The sequence below is a fragment of the Takifugu rubripes genome, chromosome 13, assembly GCF_901000725.2.
Source record: "Takifugu rubripes chromosome 13, fTakRub1.2, whole genome shotgun sequence".
NCBI lineage: Eukaryota > Metazoa > Chordata > Actinopteri > Tetraodontiformes > Tetraodontidae > Takifugu > Takifugu rubripes.
Genome location: NC_042297.1, coordinates 98695 through 126194, shown reverse-complemented (window position 1 = coordinate 126194; position 27500 = coordinate 98695). Strand labels below are relative to the sequence as shown.

Genomic DNA, 27500 nt, shown 5'->3' with positions numbered 1-27500 from the left:
ACCCATCATCCACCCACCCATCCATCCACCCATCCATCCACCCATCCATCCACCCATCATCCACCCACCCATCCATCCATCCACCCATCATCCACCCATCATCCATCCATCCACCCATCCATCCACCCATCATCCATCCATCCATCCACCCATCATCCATCCATCCATCCATCCATCCATCCATCCATCCATCCACCCATCCATCCACCCATCATCCATCCATCCATCCATCCATCCATCCACCCATCATCCATCCATCCATCCATCCATCCTTCCTTTGTTTTAATCGTTTCAGGGCACCAAAGAAGATGCAGCTGACTGTAAGAAGCCACGTTTCTTGGACAAGGCTGGGTGGGTGAAGAAGGACACCGGACGACTGTTGCCGAGCTACAAGGACCGTTACATCCACTTGGAGAGAACAGAAGTTGTCATTTTTGAAAACGAGGTACAGACGTGACGTATTTATTCTGACACTCACAAAAGTTGATGTGTTTTTTATTTTAAGACATTCGAACTGTTAACGTGTCTGTAATAGTCTTTGGGTCCATGGGGTCAGATTGTAGGAGAACCAACCCACCAGCTAGCCCATCATTAACTGCATGAGCGGCTCCATTAAGCATTTTTAATGAGAATTATCACGTTAGCATTTTATTTGTGACACTTGTAACACTGGCCAACCACAGTATGTCAGGGGGATGAAGGCCAAGGCCAGTCCAGGCACTGAGGTGTTTTGGTGTGTTCAATCAGGGCTCGAGTTACCGTCAGTTACCGTCAGTTACCGTCAGTTACCGTCAGTTACCGTGAGTTACCGTGAGTTACCGTGAGTTACCTGTGTGCCTTCACCAAACGTAGCCAATGTTTCCCCATATATTCGCTACAACTTGGATTTAACTTATGGATTTATGGGTTGAAATGACGTCAACTTTGGTTCCAGGACCTGAAAAACTGCTTGGAGAGGCTTAACCTTGAAAACTATGATCAGTGTCATGAAATCAAGAGCTCGTTGAGGAAGAAGCACAGACTGATCCTGATTCCATCACCGAAGGCTGGAAATAAGGTTAGTCCACACTGACCTACCGCCCTAACTAGTATTACTACCAGTAACAACAACAGTAACAATAATATTAGTAATAACCCTCTTAATAATGCTAACAACACTACTAATAATAATGAAAATAACAACATTAACACTACTGCTATTACTAATAACTCCAACACTACTACTAATAATGATAACAACAACAACAACACTACTGCTATTACTAATAACAACAACACTACTACTAATAACGATAATAACAACAACAACACTACTGCTATTACTAATAACTCCAACACTACTACTAATAATGATAATAACAACACTACTGCTATTACTAACAACTCTAACACTACTACTAATAATGATAATAACAACACTACTGCTATTACTAACAACTCCAACACTACTACTAATAATGATAATAACAACACTACTGCTATTACTAACAACTCCAACACTACTACTAATAATGATAATAACAACACTACTGCTATTACTAACAACTCCAACACTACGACTAATAATGATAATAACAACACTACTGCTATTACTAACAACTCCAACACTACGACTAATAATGATAATAACAACACTACTGCTATTACTAACAACTCCAACACTACTACTAATAATGATAATAACAACACTACTGCTATTACTAACAACTCCAACACTACTACTAATAATGATAACAACAACACTACTGCTATTACTAACAACTCTAACACTACTACTAATAATGATAATAACAACACTACTGCTATTACTAACAACTCCAACACTACTACTAATAATGATAATAACCACACTACTGCTATTACTAACAACTCCAACACTACTACTAATAATGATAATAACAACACTACTGCTATTACTAACAACTCCAACACTACTACTAATAATGATAATAACAACACTACTGCTGTTACTAACAACTCCAACACTACTACTAATAATGATAATAACAACACTACTGCTATGACTAACATCTCCAACACTACTAATAATAATGATAATTACAACACTACTGCTATGACTAACATCTCCAACACTACTAATAATAATGATAATTACAACACTACTGCTATTACTAACAACTCCAACACTACTAATAATAATGATAATTACAACACTACTGCTATTACTAACAACTCTAACACTACTAATAATAATGATAATAACAACACTACTGCTATGACTAACATCTCCAACACTACTAATAATAATGATAATTACAACACTACTGCTATTACTAACAACTCTAACACTACTAATAATAATGATAATAACAACACTACTGCTATGACTAACATCTCCAACACTACTAATAATAATGATAATAACAACACTACTGCTATTACTAACAACTCCAACACTACTAATAATAATGATAATTACAACACTACTGCTATGACTAACATCTCCAACATTACTACTAATAATGGTAATAACAACATTAACACTACTGCTATTACTAACATCTCCAACACTACTACTAATAATGATAATAACAACAACACTACTACTAATAATGATAATAACAACACTACTGCTATGACTAACATCTCCAACACTACTAATAATAATGATAATAACAACAACACTACTACTAATAATGATAATAACAACAACACTACTACTAATAATGATAATAACAACAACACTACTACTAATAATGATAATAACAACAACACTTCTACTACTACTACTAATAATGGTTATAACCACACTACCACTAGTAGAGCATGTAATAGCACTGACAGTAGGTACAGTCGTAGAAGTGTTTGATACTACATCACTCATCAATCAAACAAGGCTAATATGCCGTAGCATACTAGCAGTGATGTATTTAAATGATCCATCCCATAAATACACGGAGACCAGCAGATAGAAAGGGAGCTGTGGTGCATTCGTATCTTCCTGTGTCCAGTTTCTGTGACACATGCTATTTTAGCTAACCCCAAATGTTTAATAATGATGACGCAGCAAAGCTCCTCCTCCACCTCCAGCTGTTCCTCAATGCTGGTTCTAACTTCCGCTCACCAACCCACCAAACCTACTCGGTTCTGCTTCCCCTGGAGCAGCAATGGGAGGATCTGATCCCATCTCTGGAAACACCCTCTGCGTGACTTCCTTAGCATCAAATCCTCCTGAGTTTAAATGAGCTTACAGCCAATTCAATTCAAGTTAGTCTTCCTTTGTTTTACTGGGTTGTTGTTTTCATTTGCTATATAAGCTAGCAGGAATCCCAGTATCTGCTAGTGAAGCTGCTTTGCTAAGAGACCGAACTTGTACGCTGGAAGTCAAACCAGACCCAGTTCTTCTGATCCGGGATCAGTCTGTCGGCGTGCAGTCCCTTTATGGCTGAGCACCAGAACACCAAGCACAGTGGACGGCACCGCCCACACCAGGCTGCCAGAACATCTGGAGCATGAAGGAAGGACCCACGTCTACCCATAGACACACGTTCTGGTTCCTGTAGTGGAGCCACCTCCTTCTGGTCCTGGCGTTGGGAGTGTCCGTGATGAAGATGAAAGGTTCAATGGTGTCACCTACATCTCTCCAGCCTCCCTGGAGTCCTGCTGGCTTTCAGAATCCTCACTTTCCTTTAACACGCATTATTGGTGGAGGTGTTTTATTTCTGTTCAGAGCCCAACTCAGGCCTGCGTCCCCGGTATTTAAGGCTCAGGTTCACACCAACTCTGCCAGACCGTTTAAGCTTCATGTCCTGGTTCCCCCGGGCCCCGCCTGTTCGGCCCCAGAGCTGGTCAACCTTTGTTTCTGTTGGAGCCCCCCTCAGTCTGCTCCCCGCCTGGTTCCTCTCTTCCTGGTCCCGGGTCTATTTTGCCTGCATTTTCTTTTTGAAGAAAGGGTTAAAACCTGTGGGAACGTGTGGGTGGATGATCATTTTTGGGGGACTTCCTCCCACATGTTGCTGTGAACTGACCTCTGTTCATTAAAGCCTGGTGCCAGTACCGGTGCTCGGTGCCCAGTACCGGTGCTCAGTGCCCAGTACCGGTGCTCAGTGCCCAGTACCGGTGCTCAGTGCCCAGTACCGATGCTCAGTGCCCAGTACCGGTGCTCGGTGCTCGGTGCCCAGTACCGGTGCTCGGTGTCCAGTACCGGTGCTCGGTGCCCAGTACCGATGCTCGGTGCCCAGTACCGGTGCTCGGTGCTCGGTGCCCAGTACCGGTGCTCGGTGCTCGGTGCCCAGTACCGGTGCTCGGTGCCCGGTGCCCACGGTGCTCGGTGCCCAGTACCGGTGCTCGGTGCCCAGTACCGGTGCTCGGTGCCCACGGTGCTCGGTGTCCAGTACTGGTGCTCGGTGCCTAGCACCGGTGCTCCGTGTCCAGTACCGGTGCTCGGTGTCCAGTACCGGTGCTCGGTGCCCAGTACCGATGCTCAGTGCCCATTACCGGTGCTCGGTGCCCAGTACCGGTGCTCAGTGCCCACGGTGCTCGGTGCCCAGTACCGATGCTCAGTGCCCAGTACCGGTGCTCGGTGCCCAGTACCGGTGCTCAGTGCCCACGGTGCTCGGTGCCCAGTACCGATGCTCAGTGCCCAGTACCGGTGCTCGGTGCCCAGTACCGGTGCTCAGTGCCCACGGTGCTCGGTGCCCAGTACCGATGCTCAGTGCCCAGTACCAGTGCTCGGTGTCCAGTACCGGTGCTCAGTGCCCACGGTGCTCGGTGCCCAGTACCGATGCTCGGTGCCCAGTACCGGTGCTCGGTGTCCAGTACCGGTGCTCAGTGCCCAGTACCGGTGCTCGGTGCCCACGGTGCTCGGTGTCCAGTACCGGTGCTCGGTGCCCAGTACCGGTGCTCGGTGCCCACGGTGCTCGGTGCCCAGTACCGGTGCTCGGTGCCCAGTACCGGTGCTCGGTGCCCACGGTGCTCGGTGTCCAGTACCGGTGCTCGGTGCCCACGGTGCTCGGTGTCCAGCACCGGTGCTCCGTGTCCAGTACCGGTGCTCGGTGTCCAGTACCGGTGCTCGGTGTCCAGCACCGGTGCTCGGTGCCCACGGTGCTCGGTGTCCACGGTGCTCGGTGTCCAGTACCGGTGCTCAGTGCCCACGGTGCTCGGTGTCCAGTACTGGTGCTCGGTGTCCAGTACCGGTGCTCGGTGCCCACGGTGCTCGGTGTCCAGTACCGGTGCTCGGTGCCCACGGTGCTCGGTGTCCAGTACCGGTGCTCGGTGTCCAGCACCGGTGCTCGGTGCCCAGTACCGGTCCTCCGTCTTTACGTGCCGTTTCTGTCCGGCAGGCTCATAACGTCAGGCTCCAAGCTCAGACTGCTGAGGAAAAGGAGGCCTGGATCAGAGCCCTGAGTGATGGCATCAACCGAGCAAAGAACAAAGTCTTTGATGAGGTATATATTTGCATATATTAGCTGTATAGTGACAACATTTAGGTCTCACAGGTTCGAAGGATAAACGCTTTTTTCTTGTAAAACATCTCATCACTGTGTATTTGATTTCTGTCTCACTTATTTTCAACTGTAGTTTTTCTCCATCCCTTTTATTTAATACATTTAGTCACTAGTTGGGTGATAGAAACACCTTTCAAACGTACAGTCAAATCTAATGTTGGCAAAACCAAATATTTGGCTCACATAAAGTATATTTTTGGGTCCAAAGAATGTGTTTGAAAGTGAGGTGTCGGCCCACAGACTCTCAGCAGGAGGTCCCAGCCTTGTTTTCACCCACCAGTGCAAATAAATGGGGTTTTTGGACCGTCTGAGGGCAGTAAGAGTCCATGAGGTGGTGAATCCCAACGTTCAGCAGCCTCAGTCATATGGACACATGAAGGAACGATAAAGGCTGGAGCGTCTCTACGTTCTGGAGCAGCTTTGTTAGGAATTCAAGCTGTAGGCACCTCTATGAGTGCTGACGGCTTCCTGTGTTTGCTTCTGTTTTCAGGTAAAGGTTGATGACAGCTCTAATTTAGAACACGTTACACGAACAAGACCCAAAGGGAACCGCCATCGGCGGCCCCCAACCAGGATACACATGAAAGAGGTATTTGATTGACTGGGAATGTCTCGACGCTCCACGTCGGAATCTTTGTCTCCTAATGTTGGAATTCTTAGTTTTAACACAAAGCAGAATTCCTGAAAAATGCATCATCCCAATTTTTGTTATTAAAGTTACTAAAAGGACGTAGAGCACGTGTGGTCACCAGTGACTCTAGATCACTCTAGACTGGCCTCCTTCCTAAGACCAACAGGTCGGCTTTGACTCTACGCTATTGGCCAACAGCTCTTTGGCTCTGACCCGTTCCACTGAGGTGCTACGTCTCCAGACTGTTCAACATCTGGTTCTGTATATAGTCAGTAAAGGGCCCCTAAATTGACCCCTAGGCTCCCCACGCTGGAGCTGGAGGCACCGTGATTCCATCCAAAGTCGTTCGATGATCATTAAGGTGCTAATGATTGATTAGCTAGATCTTGCGTCACCAGCCAGACGGAGGCAAAGAGCATCTTTGGGTGTCCTTCCTTGGGTTTCTAATTGTGTTATTGTGTGTGTGTGTGTGTGTGTGTGTGGTGGTAGGTGGCTGGTATGCCGTCTGATGCTCTACTGTACCTGGATCTTGACCAAGAACATTCCCTCATGTCCAATGGCACCCAATCTGAAAACGGTAGCACCGAGGCGTCCAGAGAAGCTCCCCAGGTGCCATGTTCCATGGCCAGGTCCAGAGAGACCCCAGAGAACCAGTCCAGGACCAGCACTGATGACCTTCACACTGAGCCAGTGGTGTGTCCTCAGAAAAAGGTCATCAAACCGCCGATGCCGCCTACTAAAGAACCAAAACCCCCCGCGCCTGAAGTGGAAGCTGAAAAGGAAACTTGCCCAACAAAAAGGGTTTGTAAAATCTTCTTAAATACTCCGATTTATCCAAGTGTGAGTGGACACGCCTTTTCCTTTCATCATTGGGACGTTGACATCATAAACTGCTTGAGTTGAGGGCAGATGGAGTTGTGTGGAGTTGTTGAGGAGCACAAACGACCAAACTACCAAGCACCTTCAATGCAGATTGGACACCTTCTGCTTTGGGTCACATGACACCAGTCTGCTCAGTAGTTTGGACCCACGGTTGAACACCCGCGCAGCTGTCGTCTTTGTCTTCTCAAACCTGACAACTCCAACTGCCCTCGACCCAAACACAAACTACCATGTTGGTAACTCGGCACCCTAACGGACCGGCATCAAATGTGTCCTTACAGGCCCTGAATGTGCCTCTGCCTCCACCAAAAGAGGCCAAACCATGTGTGGCATCTGGTGAAGGAGCTCCAGAGAAGACCAAGGTTGAACTGATTACTGAGGATTGTGAGGATTCCAGGAAAAAGACAAGCCCACAAACGCCCCATTCCAGCCAGCTCAGAGCCAATGGGCTTAGTGAAAATTCCCAGCCTCCTATTCCTCCAACCCAAGACACAAAACCTTCCATGGTGCCCGACCAAGTACCTGATGGGATGGGTGAAGGCTCCAAGAGTCCTGTCACAGGACAGGACTCCAGAGAGTTGTCTGAGGAGGGAGGTCACAGCATGAGCAGGTCACCAGGACAGCAGCACAAAAAGCCGCCTGGCCCTCTGGTGCCTCCCAAGAAGAAGCCGGAGAAGCTGGAGAACCCTGGTGCACAAGACGGTTTGGACAAGCCAGACCCTGCTTCATCAACCCAGGCAGCCTCAGACCTCTCAGACGGTCTTGGTGACGCTGAAGAGCCGCCTCCCAAGAATCAAATCCCCTCAGTCCTGGTGTCTTGGGTGGTGTCGCTGGACGATGACCTCAGCGCACCCAACTGTGCTTTGGATGAGGAGCACCGAGCTAAAGCTGAAGAAAAGTCTGTGGACAGTGGGCAACACTCTGATGATGACAGCGACGGCTCCAGGAGTGGAGACACCCTGGCAGTGTCCACGGCAGCCATGAGAGGAAGCCATGCTGGTCTGGATGCCATGGACTCCAGCGAGGAGGACCTTCCCTCCCTCTGTTACTCCGGGACATTAGCTGGAACACGGGCCTCAAGCACAGAAGATCCCTGCCAGAGTCCAGAGGCAGATCCACGAGGCAAGATCTCAACAAAGTCAGCTTCCTTTGGAGATCTAATGTCTGACTGTGCAGTTGGGTTTGAGCAGCAGGTGGGGGCCATGGCCGCCAAGGACGGCCCCCCGTGCCACGATGTCAGGAAACTCCAGGCAGAAATATTTCTGGAAATCCAGAAGACCACAGAACTTTTGAACAAAGCTCCACAGGGAGGGGCGGGTGATGCTGGGGGAGACTTAGCTGGGAGCCTGCTGGACAAAGCCATGGAGAAGCTGCAGAAGGCTGAACGGGTTCTCAGGGAGGCCAAGAAGCTGAAGTCTGCCGCAGCAACCAAGAGGAAGAGCTGGTGAAGGAGCTGTTCCAGCGGGGCGGCGGATCAGCGGGGCTCAGCGGGGCTCCGGATCAGCCACACTCGTCTTTTTGCTTGTTGCTACCCTAAAATGTCAGATTTATTCCACGTTTCAGCCGCAGAAAGTGAAGGAAGTAAACGGTTAAAATAGTTAAAGCTAAAATGATTAACACCTATTTAACGAGCCTCCTCCCAACAACTAACCTGCTAACCCTTTCCATGGGTCCTCCTCACCTCCAGCCTGGCCCGGGGCTCCAGGGGGGTCATGGAAGTTCTGACAACAACCTGTTGGCTCCGTTTGAATCGCGTATCTTCATATGATCTCATCTGAATGGAATCGTGATGTTCCCAGCACCACTATAGACCTGGTCGGCTGTTCCCAACACAGGAGGAGGTCCCTCAGGGGGATCTGGACCTCCCAGTCAGAGCTCTGGCCCTGGAGGAAGCTCGGTTCTTCTCCAGGAAACAGCTGAATGTCCGTTGTGCTTGTTAGCTTTTTCCCAGCAGCTATTTTCCTTTTGTTTTCCGGAGCTGTGAGGCAGCAGAGCGCTTCCTGAGGTGCCGGTTCCTTCATCTCATCACCGAGAGCTGGTGGCCATCAGGAAGGGAGCCTGGTGTTCTGATCAGGACCAGCCTGGAGAAACTCTTCCACACCAGGCTCCTCCTGGCCCAGAACAGCCTCACACCATCTACACACTCGCTGAACTTTGGAAGTGACGCTTCGCTCGTTAGGAATGGCCTTTGATCATGTTTGGAGCCGTGACCCCACCAGGGGACGGACGGACGCCGTCCTGGACCTGGACTCCATTTGTGCTTTTCTATGTGCCTACAAATGTCATGACGTGCTCCTCGGGTGTGTCTCCAGCTTTGTGGTTACTGTGGCAGGTTTGTGTAACCAGAGAAGCTCACGATGAAACGTTCACATTAAAGGACCATGAACACACACACACACACACACACTCTTTCAGCATCAATACTCTATGGAACTCTGTACACTGTTGCCCATAAAGGTGGAATAAAGTCTTGTAGGTCCTCTTGTGAGCAGCTTCCATGGTCCTCTGATCATTTCTATGCAGCACAGGCGACAGGAACGTCTGGTTTCATACTGTATGCAGGGACGTCCAGCCTGGGGGAGCTGGGTCTACTGTCGCCCCCCCAGCTGGAGGAGCTGGGGGACCTGGGTCTACTGTTGTCCCCCCAGCTGGAGGACCTGGAGGAGCAGGGTCTACTGTCACCCCCAGCTGGAAGACCTGGGTCTACTGTCGCCCCCCCAGCTGGAGGACCTGTAGGAGCTGGGTCTACTGTCGCCCCCCCAGCTGGAGGAGCTGGGGGACCTGGGTCTACTGTCGCCCCCCCAGCTGGAGGACCTGGAGGAGCTGGGTCTACTGTCGCCCCCCCCAGCTGGAGGAGCTGGGGGACCTGGGTCTACTGTCGCCCCCCCAGCTGGAGGAGCGTTTTAATCCAACCCCTCCACCGGATGGTCGGGCTGTGGAGCAACAGCTGATGCTGAGGATCATCTTCATCTTCATGGAGGCTCCTCTGGTTTCAGGCTGAGTGACGCGTCTAAATAAATGCGCGTCGGTGACCGCAGCACAGCCGTCGGTGCTTCTGCTTCCGCTTTTGTCCTACGTCCGTCGTCCCCATGTCTGTGGAGAACACGTTCTCGGAGCTTCGTGGATCCGAAGGTTTGCTGACCGAACCTTTATAAAGTGTTTAAAATATGTCACGTATCTAACGCTTAGCTAAGCGATTCCGCTAGCTAGCATGCTAACTAGCATCTGTGTTGCTACTCGCCAACGTTGTGTTTCGGTGTTTTAACCCTTAAAGGAGGAGGAAAGGTTTGATTTGTGGATGATTTCAGGCACCATGAGGGCAGCGTGTCCGCTCCACGGCTGTAGGCGGGTTTACCCGGACAGGAGCGCCCTGGACGCCCACATCGCGGAGCACGACAGCCCGGCTCAGTCCGTCCCCGGTCAGAGCTCCGAGTCTCCGCCGCGGCTCCTGCGAGCTGTTCAGGCTGGAGTATCAGAACAGACCCGCTAAGACCGGATGTATATTCACACTGCAGACCCACATATTAGCTGCCCTTTAGCCCCGCTAGCCTGTGATTAGCCTGTGATTAGCCTGCTTCTGGTTGTGCTAGCGTGGAGCTGATGCTAACAAGCGTGTGTTGTTACATGTTGTGTCCAGGGAAAGTGCTGCTGTGCTCCACAGCCGGCTGCAGCGGCTCCTTCCCCAACATGAAGAAGCTGATGGAGCACATGAGGCAGCATCACAAGCCCAACATTTACTTCCTGTGAGTTCTGTTCTCCTCACGTTTGGACCCTAAACGCGCCGCCACCTCAGCAAATGTTCTGCTTCTAGCTGCGAGAGCTGCCGCACCAAGCTGAGGTCTTACCGGGGCCTCCTCACGCACCTGCACACCTGCTCCAAAGTGCCACGAGGCAAAGCAAAGGTGGCCGACGCCGCGCCGCCGTTGGCCAGCAGCAGCCCGAACCCGACAGCCGGCGCCACCAGCCAGAACCCGCCAGCGCTGGATTCCACGTCCCAAACCAAGGCGCCAGGTTCCGCCAGCTCCGTCTCTCAGCCCAACTATGCTGCTGCTCCTCCACATGTTCCCACCGTCCTGGACCTTCAGCCGGAACAGCAGGAACTCCAGAAGACACCTCCCGATGTGCCCCCACCTGCCGGCTCTGGAGCAGCAACGGACCCTCCTGATGGCCCCCTGCAGACCCAGGGACCCAGCAGAGGTCCAGCCTTGGCTCCCAAGTCCCCCTCCGGGTCCTTGGCTGTTTGGAAGAAGACTCAAGGTGAGAATCCAACCCTGGTGGCGCCTGCTCGGCTCGCTGGAGCCTGGACCCCTGAACCTGTGGCACCTCTTCATGCCGGGCCGGACCGGCCCAGGAAGGAAATAAGAGCCGAGATCCGAGATGTTATAGATGTTTTATAACATTCCAGCTCTGTTTAGATCAGCCATGCTGCACTGGAGCCCAGCGGAACAACCTGGAGCTGACCGAGTCCAGACCAGGTCTTTAACGTCCTGTCCTGTCCCCCGTAGGTTCCAGCCTGAGTGGAAAGGTCCTGTGGGAGCACAGCAAAGGCCGCTACGTGTGCGTGCAGTGTGGCCACCTGGCCAGCAACCGAGCTCAGATGACGCAGCACGCTAGCACTCACGGCAGAGCAGCAGAGGATGCTGGGAATCCTGCCCCCAACGCGTCGTAGTCTGGGGTCGTGGCTTTGGTGGACCAGGGTCCTCAGCTGGACCAGGGCGCTCAGCTGGACTCTTTGGCCCTGCTTCGCTTCGCTAACGAGGCGCTAGCGCTCACTGTGCTTATGGGGATGAATAAAGATCATTATTATCATTGTGTATTTGCTCATAACGTGCACGTGCTGCTGTTAGCATGTGCACGAACCTCTCATTACACATTACACACAGAAGGAGGATGAGGGAGTGAAATGGTCCGGAGCACAAGGTCAGGGTCAGAGGTCAGAGGTCGTCGGGGTCAGAGCAGCAGGGAGGTCGGATCAAAGAAGCTTTTATTGGGCGCTGAAGAGTTTTTACAAGCACGTCTTCAACAATCACTAGTTTAGTCAGCACAATATATACAGGAGCGACGGTCCGGCGAGTCCAGAGGGGGACAGAACCACATGCAGACGGAGGTGGACTAACGCTAGCAGAACCGGGCCGTCCTCTTCCTGCTCCAGACGCTCTGGAACGCTGACCCCCTCAAACATCAGCACGTTAATCATTTATTCCAAATGTCGGCAGGTTATTCAAGACAGAAGTAGGAAAGTGTTGCATAAAAACAAGGTTTTGACTGGCGGCCCGGCCCGGTCTGGCCTGGTCCGGTCCAGCTCCTCCAACCTTTGCTGCCACTTTAGAAAAACCTCTTCTGCTCCACTGCGTACAGCTTCCCTGCCGGAAGCTTCCGGAAGAATAAACTATTGCCTCTGCTCATGTTGCCCTGGAACAAAGAAGAGACTGGGTTCAGCACCAGAACCAGGCTCCCAGGGACCCTGGGACCCGGGTCCCCGGGAGCCTGGTTCTGGTCACAGCTGAAGGTGTCAGGAGAGAACAAGTGTCTGCTTTACTTCTCTGCTTAGATGCCTCCAACAGTCCACCCAGGTGGGGTATACTGAAGCGTAGGGGGGGGAGGCCTCCCGCCAGCCTGGGGGGGCAGGAACCAGCATGAGTCCACAGGACGGGACCAGGAACCAGCATGAGTCCACGGGACGGGACCAGGTGCGAGGACACACCTGCTGCGTACTCACCCACAGTTGTTGACGGCCATCAGGTTGGACACCAGGACGAAGGGATACGTCAGCATGCTGGCGAAGAACTGGAAGAGAGCGCGAGCGGGTCAGAACCGGCCTGCCCCGGTCCAGAACCGGCCTGCCCCGGTCCAGACGGGCTCTGAACACTTACCCCGGTCACAGCCTGGGAGCAGTTCCTGATTTCACCTGTGTGACTCATCTGCACAGAAGAGCAACAGCTGGTGTCAGCATCCGTGCGGACAAACGCACCTTGGCGGCGGCGGCGGCGGGAGGGGGCGGGACCTACCGACTCGTCGATGGCGTACGTGTTGAGGAAGTGGGCCAGCAGGTTACAGATCCACAGAGAGAAGACGTCGCCGAGGAGGCGAGGGATCAGGCCGCTGCAGGAACGTGGACGAGACGGTTCTGAGAACATCCCTCACCGGAGGACACACCTGGAGGCGTGTCCTCACCGGAGGACACGCCTCCTCCGGGTGGCGCTCATGCACACGCCTAGAATGTGGAGTCAAGAGGACCAACTTACGCGAAGAAGCCGAGGACGCCTTCTTCTCTGTAGACCGTGACGATGGAGTCCAACACGCCGCTGGCAGGAGAAGAGAAGGAGCTGAGGTGGAGGTGGAACTAGCTGCAGTAGCCATGCTAACACCGGAGGCCCCGCCCCTCGTAAAGCCCCGCCCCTAGCGACGCCCCGCCCCTCCACGCTTCTACCTCGAGGACGACAGCAACATCAAACCATCGCGGCTGCACGTTCTTGAAGACGTTTCACCTCTCAGCCACATGTGGGGGGGTCATGACCCCCATCATGAGGGGCGGAGCCACCAACCACCAGGTGACTGAAGCTCCACAGGTGTTCACGGCTCCTGAAGAGCAGAAGAACCTCCCAACAGTCCGCTAGAACTGATGAAGGCTCCTGGAAACGTCCTCATGGAACCACAACAGTCCAACTAGCAGGACTACCAGGACCTGGAGGACCGAGAGCCCCCCAACAGTCCGACTAGCAGGACTACCAGGACCTGGAGGACCGAGAGCCCCCCAACAGTCCGACTAGCAGGACTACCAGGACCTGGAGGTCCGAGAGCCCCCCAACAGTCCGACTAGCAGGACTACCAGGACCTGGAGGACCGAGAGCCCCCCCAACAGATCAAAGGTGCATGACGCCACTTCAAAGTAACTCGAAACAGAACAGCAGTCTGGCCCCGCCCCCAATGGGTCTGTACGTAAAGTGGATCTGTGCTACGCTAACGTCGCTAATGGCTGAGCTAACTCCAAGTGTTGGGGGGTAAAGATATGTGAAGGGCATTAACCCCCCCATGGCGTCAGTGATTGGCTGGAACGTGTTCTGACATGTAGCCCCGCCCCCAGCGATAGTTAGCAGGAAATGTTTACCTGTATTTGGTTTCTCTTCCAATAAATTGGATCATGCAGCGTAAAGTTATGACTGTAAACAGAGTGAGGAAGCATTTCCTGGTTAGAGCTGCACGTTCACGCAGCAGCAGCGTGTAAAGACGGATCATCTGGGTCAGGAGTTCTGGGAGGTACCGTGAAAGGGGTGCGTGACGATGGTGGCACAGGAGCGAGCTAGCATCTCTCTGGTGGTCTGGAGGAACAGGAGATCAGAAGTTTACGGTTAGCAGCACATCCAAAGAACGACACCTATAATGCGTCACAGCAGAACTGACATGACCGAAACTAGCATTAGCAGCTGGGGCGGCCCCAGCCCAGCACCCCCCCTCCACACAGGTTCCTACACTGAGGCATGGAGGATGGCCAGCACGCGTGCTACCGCCGGGCGGAACGGCAGCACGCGTGCTAACGCCGGAGGAGGCAAGCACGCGTGCTAACGGCGGGAGGATGGCAGCACGCGTGCTAGCTGGAGGAGGCAGCACGCGTGCTAGATGGAGGAGGGAGCAGCACGCACGTGCTAGCTGGAGGAGGGCAGCAAGCGTGCTAGCTGGAGGAGGGCAGCACGCATGCTAACTGGAGGGATTCCTCCCAGTTCTCCACCAGCTATGGATGCTCCGATGCTACACTGATGTCCACCTCGTTAACAACCTTTCTGCAGGAGCCGTCCGCAGCCTTCTGCTCACCTCCCAGGATCTGCGACAGAAGACAGAAGCTCCAAAAGGTGATGCTTTCATCCGTGCACGCTAGACTAGCCCAGCGTGTGCGAACTAGCTGCTACACGAAGCTAAAGTTAAGCAGAGGACTGCTGACCTGTGGTGATCGCGTTCCTGGCACGTCTGGAAAGAAACAGCAAGTCAACATTAGCTTAAACGCTGAGGAGCACGACAGATGTTCAAGCCTTTGATGTAAGGAAGCTAAAGGCTGAGAAATGTTTCACTCTGTTTGAGTTTAAATGTATGAAAGATGAAAGCTGAAAGATGAAAGGAGGTGGTGATGATGGTGATGCTGGTGGAACGCCTGCTATCGTTAGCACAACATCTGGATGCTGCCGACGCTCCTCCGGGAGGACCCAGAGCTGGGGCGGCAGCCTGCATGCTAGCTACGCTAACACCCTAGCCTGGCCCGTTTCCTGATGCAGCAGCTCCTCAGGGGTCCCCTGCAGGAGCAGCGGCGTGCACAGCGGCGTGCACAGCGGCGTGCACAGCGGCGTGCACAGCGGCGTGCACAGCTTACCTGCACCACTCTGCCGTGCACCAGGGTGCCGATGGTGCCGGCACACAGCCGGGGCCCCAGCCCCTTGAAGAGGCCCACCTTCCCATCGATCCGGATGATGTGCTGGGCTGCACGAGAGGAAAATCACACTTATCCTGTGGAAGTACACGTACACGTGCACGTACGCGTGCACGTACACGGACAGAGTCACGGCTCCTCTGAACAGAACCGTGAACCGTCTCTCCGGACCCACCGTAAGCGAAGAGCCCCGGCAGCTGGTACACTTGTCTGCCGAACAGGTTGCGGCCAAGCGTGGGGGGCAGCGGCTCGTGTCCCACCTGTGGACAGCAGAGGACAGGTGAGGACAGCAGAGGACAGGTGAGGACAGCAGAGGACAGGTGAGGACAGGTGCGGACAGCATGAGGACAGGTGAGACGCGTGGCTCACTGACAACCGGAGCCCAATGAAAGGACACGTGCACGTTCTGAGCACGAGACAAGAACGGGGCTGCGGACTTGTCGGGTTGGATGTGGAACCACTGCGGGTCCTGGCACCTGAAGCAGGACCGCTACAAACCAAGACCCGCCGGGGTCCGAGGACATGGGGGGGTCCGAGGACATGGGGGGGTCCGAGGACATGGGGGGGCATAGAGTCGGCCCCTTGGACGCCCCCTCTGGCACAGTCGCTTTACTTGGAGGCCTTCAGTAACCTGGTACGGAGGGGTTGTTCTCACCCCCTCTAAGGTGGCTGAGCCAGTTCAGGGGGGGTCAGGGATGTGGTGGTCCATCTCTGGTACCAGCTGACCCCCACACATCCCAGCAGCAGCTACAGCAGCAACAGCAGCAACAGCAGCTACAGCAGCAACAGCAGCTACAGCAGTAGCAGCTACAGCAGCAGCAGCTCCAGTAGCAGCTACAGCAGCAGCAGCTACAGCAGCAACAGCAGCTACAGCAGCAGCTACAGCAGTTAGCAAGCTAAGCTACAGCAGCAGCAGCTCCAGTAGCAGCTACAGCAGCACAGCTACAGCAGCTACAGCAGCAACAGCAGCTACAGCAGCAGCAGCTACAGCAGCAGCAGCTACAGTAGCAGCAGCTACAGTAGCAGCAGCTACAGCGCAGCAGCTACAGCAGCTACAGTAGCAGCAGCAGCTACAGCACTACAGTAGCAGCAGCAGCTACAGTAGCAGCAGTAGCAGCAGCAGTAGCAGCTACAGTAGCAGCAGCAGCAGCAGCTACCAGCAGCAATGCAGCTACAGCAGCAGCTACAGTAGCAGCAGCAGCTACAGTAGCAGCAGCAGCTACAGCAGCAGCAGCTACAGTAGCAGCAGCTACAGTAGACAGTAGCAGCAGCTACAGTAGCAGCAGCAGCTACAGGCAGCAGCAGCTACAGCAGTAGCAGCTACAGTAGCAGCAGCAGCTACAGCAGTAGCAGCAGCTACAGTAGCAGCAGCAGCTACAGTAGCAGCAGCAGCAGCAGTAGCAGCTACAGTATCAGCAGCAGCAGTACAGTAGCAGCAGCAGCAGCTACAGTAGCAGCAGCAGCAGCTACAGTATCAGCAGCAGCAGCATCAGTAGCAGCTACAGTAGCAGCAGCAGCAGCTACAGTAGCAGCTAGCAGCAGCTACAGTAGCAGCAAGGCAGTAGCAGCTACAGTAGCAGCAGCAGCAGCTACACAGCAGCAGCAGTAGCAGCTACAGTAACAGCAGTAGCAGCTACAGTAACAGCAGTAGCAGCTACAGTAGCAGCAGCAGCAGTAGCAGCTACAGTAACAGCAGTAGCAGCTACAGTAGCAGCAGCAGCAGTAGCAGCTACAGCAGCACCGCAGGTCCTGGGACAAGGTGAGGCGGATGTGAGCTGTCCTCACTTCTCGCCACAGACGCCGGAAGGTCATCGGGACAACAGGAGGCGCAATAAAAGGCTCCGTCCGTCGGTGATTTAACGCAACGGTCCAATTCTGGACGCAGCGAAGCGGCCAGAACCGCGCAACACTGCCAATAAATGACCAATAAATGACCAATAAATGACCAAAGAGTCCGGTAGTTCCGTCACTTCTGGTTATACGGAGCCTGTTAGAGCCCAGCAAAGTGCGACCGGACCGCTTTAGGAAGGCGGCTTGGGCCAGAACCGGTGGTCTCTTACCTGGATCAGGACCTTGATGTACATGAGCGGGTGGGACAGAACCGTGAGTCCTGATCCTAGCAACACCTGAACACACGTGTCCGCCATTTTTGGAGAGCGAAGCGAGGCAGGAAGTCCCGCTCCGGCTGGTCACGTGACCTTATTCCAGGTGGTTGGGCGGTGTCGCCCCCTGGTGGCCACGGCGGGTATTGACGTTTGAACAGATTAAGACAGCCATTCTTCTTTAGATTATACACTTCATTTAAAAGTCCTGCAATGTAAGCAAATAATGTTCCTACTTTGGGGGTCGAGCGTGACCTCTGGGGGGCTGCAGCAGCTACAGGATGCAGATGCAAAGCTTCTTTCACCTGCTCCTTTAAGGAGGGTTCTCCTCATCAATACAGAGGTGTGTGTGTGTGTGTGTGAGAGAGAGTGTGTGTGTGTGTGTGTGTGTGTGTGAGAGAGAGTGTGTGTGTGTGTGTGTGTGAGTGTGTGAGAGAGAGTGTGTGTGTGTGTGTGCATCTGTGTGTGTGTGTGCGTGTGTGTGTGTGTGTGTGTGTGAGTGTGCGTCTGTGTGTGTGAGTGTGCGTGTGTGTGTGTGTGAGTGTGTGTGTGTGCGTGTGTGAGTGTGTGTGGGGGGGGTTAGCTGAGTTTCATCATTGCACTAAACATTAAGCCAACATCACTGCAGTGTGTGTGTGTGTGTGAGTGTGTGAGTGTGTGTGTGTCTGTGTGTGTCTGTGTGTGTGTGTGCGTGTGTGTGTGCGTGTGTGTGGGGGGGGTTAGGTGAGTTTCATCATTGCACTAAACATTAAGCCAACATCACTGCAGTGTGTCTGTGTGTGTGAGTGTGTGTGTGCTCTTGTGCAAACTTGCAGCAATGATGGTCTTAGGAAACGGCAGCTGTGTGTGTGAGAGAGATAATGTGTGTAACCTGCCACAAGACTCAAGGACGCTCTATCTATCTATCTGTCTATCTATCTATCTATCTATCTATCTATCTATCTATCTATCTATCTATCTATCTATCTATCTGTCTGTCTGTCTGTCTGTCTGTCTGTCTGTCTGTCTGTCTGTCTGTCTGTCTGTCTATCTATCTATCTATCTATCTATCTATCTATCTATCTATCTATCTATCTATCCACCCACCCACCCACCCACCCATCCATCCATCCATCCATCCATCCATCCATCCATCCATCATCCATCCATCATCATAGCGTGTGTCTCCTGGCCTTTATGCTTCTGAACCAGCTGGGACTCAGACCAGGATGGGAGCTCAGGGTCCCTGCTCCTGTTCTGAGCCCTTCAGAGGCTCCAGGAGCCGTGCGGTTCCTTTGGGCCGTGTCGGTGACCCTCTGGAGGGCCGTGCCGGTGACCCTCTGGGGGGACGTGTCGGTGACCCTCTGGGGGGACGTGCCGGTGACCCTCTGGGGGGACGTGTCGGTGACCCTCCGGGGGGACGTGTCGGTGACCCTCTGGAGGGCCGTGCCGGGTGACGCTCTGGAGGGACGTGCCGGTGACCCTCTGGAGGGCCGTGTCGGTGACCCTCCGGGGGGGACGTGTCGGTGACCCTCCGGGGGGCCGTGCCGGTGACCCTCCGGGGGGCCGTGCCGGTGACCCTCCGGGGGGCCGTGTCGGTGACCCTCCGGGGGGACGTGTTGTTGACTGCTGTGCTGCTGCTGAACCACAGACAAATCCAGTATGTTGAGAGGCTCTCGATAGAGCAGGACACCACCGGTCTGTGATTGTTCTGGAGCTCTCAGGAAGGGGGGTCCCGTCCCTGCTGGGCCTCCGCGGTCTTCGTGCCCCAGCTCAGGCCTACTCCAAGTGGACCCCAGAGGCAGAAGTCCTGCCACCCTCTCCACACAGCCCCCCCTCCTTGGTCAGGAGCAGGTTCTTCTTGCACCACCTCCATCTTCTCCTGGTGCAGGCGTGCTAACACTTTGCTAGTGTTAGCTACTGTTAGCTTTAGTTCCTCTAATATTTAGGGTTATTCTGTACTATGATTTTCTAATGTGTCCTCAGCCTTGGCAGGTGGACACAGAAGACATTTCATGCTGGATGAAGGCAGAAAACGTCTTTTGCTTCAACAGTGGACCACCTAGATCCCTCAGACGTAGCTGTTCAATGTTCTACTTCTTCTATGTTCTACTCTGCTTCTGAGAACACTTCAGACAAGAAGAACGTAAGACTGTGCAAGAGTCACTTTTATTTCAAGCTTTTTGCTGTTCTGCAGGTTTTCATATGACCCCAGAAGGACGTGTGGAACCCTCTGTCCAGGCTTGGTTCTCTGTAGAGGAGCCACACAGCAACATTAGAGGACGACCCGTGGACTCGTGGCGTGCACCTGTGGTCACTTACAGCACTTGTAGAGGGTGTTGAGCCGGGCGATGTCATACTGACTCATCTGCTTGCAGTGCCGAAGGAAACATTGGCGTTGGGGATGGGGACCATGGTGGGCTGGCCGTTCTTGGGAGAAGGCGTATCTAGGGTTGGGAGGACAGGGTTGGACACAACTGTGAGATTCCAAACCTGCCAACACGTCTCGAGGCTGGAGTGACCTTGTGTCCCACCTGTGGTACTATGCATGACAGAGTTGTAGTCGTAAGGAGTGCCCTGGTTGAGGGTGGCGATCTTCCTGAAGTTGTGTTCCATCCCTACAACACATGTGTGGACGTGGACACCGTTGAGTGTTCCCAGAGTGCAGGGACCTGCAGACCTTCAGAATCTCTGATGAATATTATCTGCTTGTTGTTTGACTGTGGGGGGAGCACTAATATGCTTGGACCTAACGATCACGTGGCCCCTGGAAAGTCAAGGGGAGTCTGTCCCCAGCTCTGAGGGGTCCCACAGGGCTGGACAGGAGCTGGAAAAGCACAGTCCTCTTACCAGACTGGACGTTGTTTAGCAGCACACGGATGTGGTTGTCTCGGTCAGAGCGGGTCTGTTCATGGTTGAAGCCCAGAGCGTGGAGCAGCTCGTGCTGGACCGTGCCGTGGTAGAGGCACCCGCTACGGGCTAGAGACAGCACCTGCTTACCTCCCCTGCGTCCAACGTAGGACCAGCAGCTGGACAGGAAAGGACACCACTCAGGAATGGAGACGGGCCTGGTTCGGCTGGTGGGGCGGTGGTTCTTACCCGTCCCGAGACTCAATGCTCAGCCAGTCTCGGTCGGTGCTTCTGCTGGGTCTGAAGCGGATGCAGGAAAAGGAGGAGAAGGATTCCAGACCACGGGTGATGATGGACTTTTCACGGGAGGCTGGCAAAGGGACACCACAGAACATTGAGCTTCTCTGAGCATGCAGCTTCTCTCCTGGACTCAGAGGGAGGGGGGCATTGGTGGAGGAGGTCCGGTCTCTCACTCACAGAAGTGGCTGGCGATGTAATAGGGGATATAGACCTTCCCATCGGTCCACTTTCCCCACTTGCAGCCGGAGCTGGTGCAGGGGTCGGCGTTCTTCTCTGCTCCATCGTCAACAACGATGTCTCCTTCAATCAGGTTGGGATTCTCTTTGAGGAGGAAGGAGACCAAAATGAGACCCTGCTAACCCTACGCAGGCTTTAGCCTGGACAGCTACCACAGCGGATGGTCACACTCACCCAGTTTATTGTTGGCTCGTTCCAGAAGTTCAGAAACTGAGAACTCCTCCCCTGAAAGGCATCAGAACTCCCTCAGACTGCAGCTCAATGAACCGTGATTTGATCCGAGGAGTCGTTTACGTACCTGCCTGTTGGTTTCATGGGGGTGAAGCGACACATCTGCATTAGCTTACAGAGGAAACACAAATATCACTGATCACCAAGCACACGGATGCTGCTCTAAATGAGCTTCTGAAGACAAACATTCATGCTAGCACCATGCTAGCATCATGATGCTAGCTAGTGATCAGACTGAGACCTCCCTGAGAGTCCAGAGCCCAGCAGCCAGCAGACAGGAGCAGCAGAGCCAAGAACCTGGTAATGGACACCATCTTCATGCACCTGCAGGACACAGACTGGGATCAGCTTCACTCACACAAACACAGCTGGAATCACACCTGGACACAGGTGCAACGACCGTCACCTGCCTTTGATCCTCTGTGGGGATACGTGCAGCCAAACCTTCACTGGGGGTTTTATACCCCTTCAAGTGGGACCCGACCTCAGCACAAGAGTCTAAATATGGGTTTCCCAGCAAGACCCCCTCAAACCAGCTAAGCTATTGGTCTAATACTCACACACACACACCCACACACACACACACACACACACACACACACACACGTATCAATCAATCGCTTCAGCATATGTTTGGGAAAGTGACACATGTGACATTAACAGGACTGTCATGTGTTTCATAAGTTTAGTGATAAAGTAACAGCTTTTGTGGTTCATAGCTCACACACACACACACACACACACACACCACACACCACACACCACACAACACACCACACACACAAACACACACACCAGACTCAGAGTGCCAGCCTCACCAACTGGTTCCTGATGTGGGTCGAAATCTTTCGTCAACACCTTTGGTCACTTGCAACAGTTTAGGGAAGCTTGAGCAAGCTTGTTGCACAAAGGTCTGAGCTGGTATGCTCGGACCTGCAGCTTCTGAGAGCTTCTCCGGTCCGGGCCTCTGGAGTTCTGCTCATTTGATGAGAGTTGCCAGTCATCATCTGCAGCGATTAGCTGGTGGTGAACGTGTGAGCTCCTCCCAACACAAATGGAGGTGCCTCAAATCTCTTAATTTGCTTTCTTGACGAAGAAATCATCTTTGTCTTATTGTGTTTACTTGAATTTCCCTCTAATTTAGTTCTTATTCTTTGGTTGAGAGTGATTTAGTTTAATTTTAAAACCTTTGACTGTTAATGAACATTAAAAAAGATCAAAGACAAGCCACTTCAAAAGGACGTAAGAGAACAAACCTGGAAAGAATAGAAAGACATGAAGATCATCTGTATTCATGTTGCAATAAAAGATGGACCAAGAAAGAGGCCTCAGGGGTTGGTTGGATTGGTTGGTTGGGGTTGGTTGGGATGGTTGGTTGGTTGGTTTGGATGGTTGGTTGGTTGGATGTTTGGTTGGTTGGGTTGGTTGCGATGTTGGTTGGTTGGTTGGTTGGATGGTTGGGTTGGTTGGTTGGTTGGTTGGTTGGTTGGATGGTTGGTTGTGTGTTGGTTGGTTGTTGGTTGGTTGGTTGGATGGTTGGTTGTTGGTTGGGTTGGTTGGTTAGTTGGTTGGTTGGATGGTTGGTTTGGTTGTTGTTGGTTGGTTGGTTGGTTGGATGGTTGGGTTGGTTGGTGGTTCGGTTGGTTGGTTGTTGATGGATGGTCCGATTGGTTGATTGATTGATTGATTGATGTCCCAGAGCTCCAGCAGAACAGTGATGTGATTGTTCTGTGAAGGTTGCAGCAACATCTAACAGTAATTTGTAGAATCCACTGATCTCACATGATCAATATTCATGAGCAGGAAGTCTCGACCTCTAAATGTGGAACTGCTGTTTCTAACCGACAGGAAGTCTTGGGCAAACACGCCCATATATGGACATGGAGCCGTGCTCATATACACCTCCAACCCAGATGATTCCACCACCTTCCAACAGACCTCATCATGATCCTCCAGGCTGCCGTCGTCGCTCTCCTCGTGCACAACATCCACACACTGGCCATACAGGTAAGAAGAGGCACACACACACACACGCTCGCACACACACACACACACACCACACACACACACACACACACTAACCAGGCTAGATAGTGGTTGGATGGTGGATGGGCGTTGGATGGTGGATAGGCGTTGGATGGTGGATGGGGGTTGGATGGTGGATAGGCGTTGGATGGTGGATGGGGGTTGGATGGTGGATGGGGGTTGGATGGTGGATGGGGGTTGGATGGTGGATGGGGGTTGGATGGTTGGATGGGGGTTGGATGGCTCACTGAAACCTGCATTAAACCCTTCTCCCTTTGCAGACGCCCTCTGATAAAACTGAAGGAGTCTCTGGTGAGGAACTGATCTTCTCAACACTCTCTGGCTCTTTGGTCTCGTTTCTGCTCTTCAGCTTCTTGATTCTCTGCAGGAAACTGGAACGAGGATGAAGATTTGAGTGTGTCGACGCTGCTGGAGAAGGCCAACAAGAACCTGGGTGAGGGCACTTTAGCCTGCTCCTCCTCCCCTCCCTCTCCTCTCCTCTCCCCTCCCCTCCTCTCCTCTCCTCTCCTCTCCTCTCCTCTCCTCTCCTCTCCTCTCCTCTCCTCTCCTCCTCCCCCTCTCCTCTCCTCTCCTCTCCTCTCCTCTCCTCTCCTCTCCTCTCGTCCTCCCCCTCTCCTCTCCTCTCCTCTCCTCTCCTCTCCCCTCCCCTCCTCTCCTCTCCTCTCCTCTCCCCTCCTCTCCTCCTCCCCCTCTCCTCTCCTCTCCTCTCCTCTCCTCTCCTCTCCTCTCCTCTCCTCTCCTCTCCTCTCCTCCTCTCCTCTCCTCTCCTCTCCTCTCCTCTCCTCTCCTCTCCTCCTCCCCCTCTCCTCTCCTCTCCTCTCCTCTCCTCTCCTCTCCTCTCCTCTCCTCTCCTCCCTCTCCTCTCCTCTCCTCCTCCCCCTCTCCTCTCCTCTCCTCTCCTCTCCTCTCCTCTCCTCTCCTCTCCTCCCTCCTCTCCTCCCCTCCTCTCCTCTCCTCCCTCCTCAGCAGCCTCCTCTCCTCTCCTCTCCTCTCCTCTCCTCTCCTCCTCCCCTCTCCTCTCCTCTCCTCTCCTCTCCTCTCCTCTCCTCTCTCTCCTCTCCTCTCCTCCCTCTCCTCTCCTCCTCCCCCCTCTCCTCTCCTCTCCTCTCCTCTCCTCTCCTCTCCTCTCCTCTCCTCCCGCTCCTCTCCTCCTCCCCCCTCTCCTCTCCTCTCCTCTCCTCTCCTCTCCTCTCCTCTCCTCTCCTCTCCCTCCTCCCCCCTCCTCTCCTCCCCTCCTCTCCTCTCCTCCCCTCCTCCCTCCTCCTGGTCTAATATTGTTCCACCCCCTCCCCTCTCAGGCCAGTCTCTGGAGGACCCCCTGGTGATCTTTGGGGACGTGGCTGTCCCATCAGGTCTGGAGAACGCTGATCCCTGCACAGCCCGTCAGTGTTTGTGGCCCAAAGCCTCAGACGGCAACGTTTACATCCCATTTCGCATCTCTAACCAGTACTGTAAGTATCAACAATCTGTATCTCAGGTGAGGAGCCCCACAGGTCTGCCATTACCCATCCCTGTTACCAGATCCTCGTTCCCTGAGCCCTGTTCCCTGATCCTCGTTCCCTGATCCGCATTCCTGGATCCTCGTTCCCTGATCCCTGTTCCCTGATCCTCGTTCCCTGAGCCATGTTGCCTGATCCTCATTCCCTGATCCTTGTTGTTACTCGTTCCCTGATCCTCGTTCCCTGATCCTCATTCCCTGATCCTCGTTGTTACTCGTTCCCTGATCCTCGTTCCCTGATCCTCATTCCCTGATCCTCGTTGTTACTCATTCCCTGATCCTCATTCCCTGATCCTCGTTCCCTGATCCCTGTTGCCTGATCCTCATTCCCTGATCCTTGTTGTTACTCGTTCCCTGATCCTCGTTCCCTGATCCTCATTCCCTGATCCTCGTTGTTACTCGTTCCCTGATCCTCGTTCCCTGATCCTCATTCCCTGATCCTCGTTGTTACTCATTCCCTGATCCTCATTCCCTGATCCTCGTTCCCTGATCCCTGTTCCCTGATCCTCGTTCCCTGAGCCCTGTTCCCTGATCCTCGTTCCCTGATCCTCGTTCCCTGATCCTCATTCCCTGATCCTCGTTCCCTGATCCCTGTTGCCTGATCCTCATTCCCTGATCCTTGTTGTTACTCGTTCCCTGATCCTCGTTCCCTGATCCTCATTCCCTGATCCTCGTTGTTACTCGTTCCCTGATCCTTGTTCCCTTATTCTTGTTCCCTCTAGCTACGAGGGAGAGGGATACCATCACCACAGCTCTACGCTCTTTCTCCCAGTCCACCTGCATCCCGCTTCACGCCCCACGACCGGCAGCGAGACTTTGTGAACATCCAGTCCCTGGGAGGGTAGGCCGGAGCCACGGCCGCATGCCTCCCTGCGTGTGTGTTAGCCTCACGTTTCCTCCGTGTCTTTAGGTGCTACTCTTTTATTGGTCGTCGAGGGAGGTCCCAGACGGTGTCTTTGAGCCGCCGGGGTTGTGTCTTCCCCCAGATCGTCCAACATGAGATGCTCCACGCTCTGGGCTTCAACCATGAGCAGACTCGCTCCGACAGGGACCAGCATGTTCGCATCCTCCTGAATAACGTCATCCGTGGTGGGTGGCTCAGGTTCTGCCCGGTTCTGCTCACACCGGACTTTCCACTGATTCTCTGACTAGCTTTCTGGACTTCCTGGTTAGGGTTAGGGTCTGGTATCACGTGGTCCCCCGAGCTGTTGATCTGTCTTATCAGCTCTGAGACGTTAGCAGCTGTTGGCTCGCCCACTTTTAGCCGTCCTGACACAACAACTCATATTTCGCTAGCATGTTCAGGTTCCACTGTTCTTGTTAGTGGCCACAAGTTTCCTTTGATCATTTCCTTTGTTCTATGATACCACTTTTCCACTAAAGCTGTTAAATATAGCTGCTTTGATCTGAAAATGACTCAGTAACCTGTTCCCTGACAAACTAAGATGACTTAATCAAGCATGTGACCGTGTGCAGGGCAGGAACACAACTTCAGGAGGATCAACACCAACAACCTGGGCACTCCCTACGACTACAACTCTGTCATGCACTATGGAAGGTAAATACATCCAGAACACCTTTATTTTAAAACACGTTAGGATAAAACATGCACGTGCAAATATACCAGGACTGCTGTGTGTGTATAGGAACATTTTAGGGAACATTTTCGAAGACAGGCTTCTCCAAAGTATGTAAAATATGTTATAAAACATATAACATGTCCACGTGTTTTATGGAGAGAGTTGGTGTCAGGGGCTGATGAAGCAGGAGGTCGTGGGCGTGGCCAGAAGCTTATCTAAGCCAGATAACGTGGCGTGTGTGACACACGTGTTCTTCGTGATGTGGACCTTCCTAAAGTGGAACAAGGTTGCTCAGTCTGGGGTGTTTCTGTCCGGCAGATTTGCCTTCTCCAGGAACAACCAGCCAACCATCGTTCCCATTCCCAACCCGAACGTCTCCATTGGCAGGGCCACACAAATGAGTCCCAATGACATCCTGCGAATCAACCGTCTCTACGGATGCAGTGAGTAGACCAGGCTGACCCTCCACAACATGGACACACCAGACAAATCAGCTGACCTTGACCACAGTGACCATGGTGACCACGCTGACGTGAATGTGTATTCAATTAAAAAGCTCAAACATCCAGAGCCTAACACAAGGGTCCCTCTGACCTGCTGCTGACCTCCTGGGGGCCGAGGGGAGAAGGTTCAGCACACACCTGTGGAAGACCTCTGGTCTTCCTGGTGTCATTTGTTCAGCAAATGCAACATTTTAGATGGAAAACTGCACAAAAGTGAGGAAACTTTGATGAATATTGATGTTGCTGCTTCTCTCAACAGGAACAAACTAGAAGATCAAGAAGAAAGCCTGAGTTTGTCTGAGGACAGCGCTTCTGCGAGCTGAATAAAGATGGAATAAGACATAGATGAGCTTTGCTTTTGTGCCACAATATGTTTAAATCTGAAGAGCAAAAAGAAACATGTTGTTTTAGAATGATTCAGCAGGATGCAAATGTGGGACCGTATAGGTGGGAAAGTGAGTACGTGAACACACACAGCTGCTGATTACTGCTACCTTAACCTTCAATAAAGAGAAGTGATGCCTGAAACACAGCTGGATAAACACTCACACACTCACACACACACACACACCCATACACACACGTAACACATGACACACACATAACACTCACACACACGTAACACACACACACATAACACACTCACACACATCCATCTATCCACCCATCCATCCATCCATCCATCCCATCATCCACCCATCCATCATCTCCATCATCCATCCATCCATCCATCCATCCATCCATCATCCTCCATCATCCACCCATCCATCCATCCAT

At 52.7% G+C, this 27500-nt stretch overlaps 3 protein-coding genes and 2 pseudogenes across 4 annotated transcripts in view; 3 read left to right on the top strand and 2 right to left on the bottom strand.

Annotated features, from left to right (window-relative positions):
- Window positions 1–9474, top strand: part of LOC115251920 (pleckstrin homology domain-containing family O member 2-like) — an 11924-nt gene extending 2450 nt beyond the window's left edge. Inside the window, exons 2-7 of the mRNA XM_029845713.1 lie at window positions 296–445; window positions 935–1057; window positions 5304–5408; window positions 5959–6057; window positions 6589–6900; window positions 7263–9474. Coding sequence (XP_029701573.1) covers window positions 296–445; window positions 935–1057; window positions 5304–5408; window positions 5959–6057; window positions 6589–6900; window positions 7263–8429 — 1956 coding nt within the window. The 3' untranslated portion in view covers window positions 8430–9474. The remainder of the gene's footprint in view (window positions 1–295; window positions 446–934; window positions 1058–5303; window positions 5409–5958; window positions 6058–6588; window positions 6901–7262) is intronic.
- A 448-nt stretch (window positions 9475–9922) lies between these two features.
- On the top strand, window positions 9923–11790 carry LOC115246508 (zinc finger protein 414-like). Its single transcript, XM_029845714.1, has 5 exons — window positions 9923–10113; window positions 10290–10400; window positions 10619–10724; window positions 10793–11238; window positions 11487–11790. Exons 1-5 carry the CDS (start codon window positions 10071–10073, stop codon window positions 11648–11650), a joined length of 870 nt encoding a protein of 289 aa, XP_029701574.1. The 5' UTR covers window positions 9923–10070; the 3' UTR covers window positions 11651–11790.
- Window positions 11791–11947: 157 nt separating this feature from the next.
- LOC101069487 (mitochondrial carrier homolog 2) lies at window positions 11948–17608 on the bottom strand. The gene is given in 15 exon segments (XM_003978766.3): window positions 11948–12393; window positions 12521–12580; window positions 12582–12597; window positions 12701–12768; window positions 12855–12902; window positions 12990–13083; window positions 13227–13286; window positions 14090–14141; window positions 14243–14300; window positions 14744–14756; window positions 14759–14800; window positions 14918–14943; window positions 15341–15447; window positions 15573–15657; window positions 17458–17608. Coding segments are annotated over 15 exon segments (903 nt in total). The 5' UTR covers window positions 17545–17608; the 3' UTR covers window positions 11948–12306.
- A 2020-nt stretch (window positions 17609–19628) lies between these two features.
- Window positions 19629–21546, bottom strand: LOC101070103 (high choriolytic enzyme 1-like; annotated as a pseudogene). The gene is made up of 9 exons (XR_003890407.1): window positions 21507–21546; window positions 21338–21420; window positions 21040–21090; window positions 20806–20949; window positions 20578–20698; window positions 20329–20507; window positions 20013–20096; window positions 19801–19925; window positions 19629–19729 (listed from the first exon to the last, which is right to left on the bottom strand). The product of XR_003890407.1 is annotated as a high choriolytic enzyme 1-like (transcript).
- Window positions 21547–22972: 1426 nt separating this feature from the next.
- LOC115251921 (low choriolytic enzyme-like) lies at window positions 22973–27117 on the top strand (annotated as a pseudogene).
- Window positions 27118–27500: the final 383 nt, after the last annotated feature.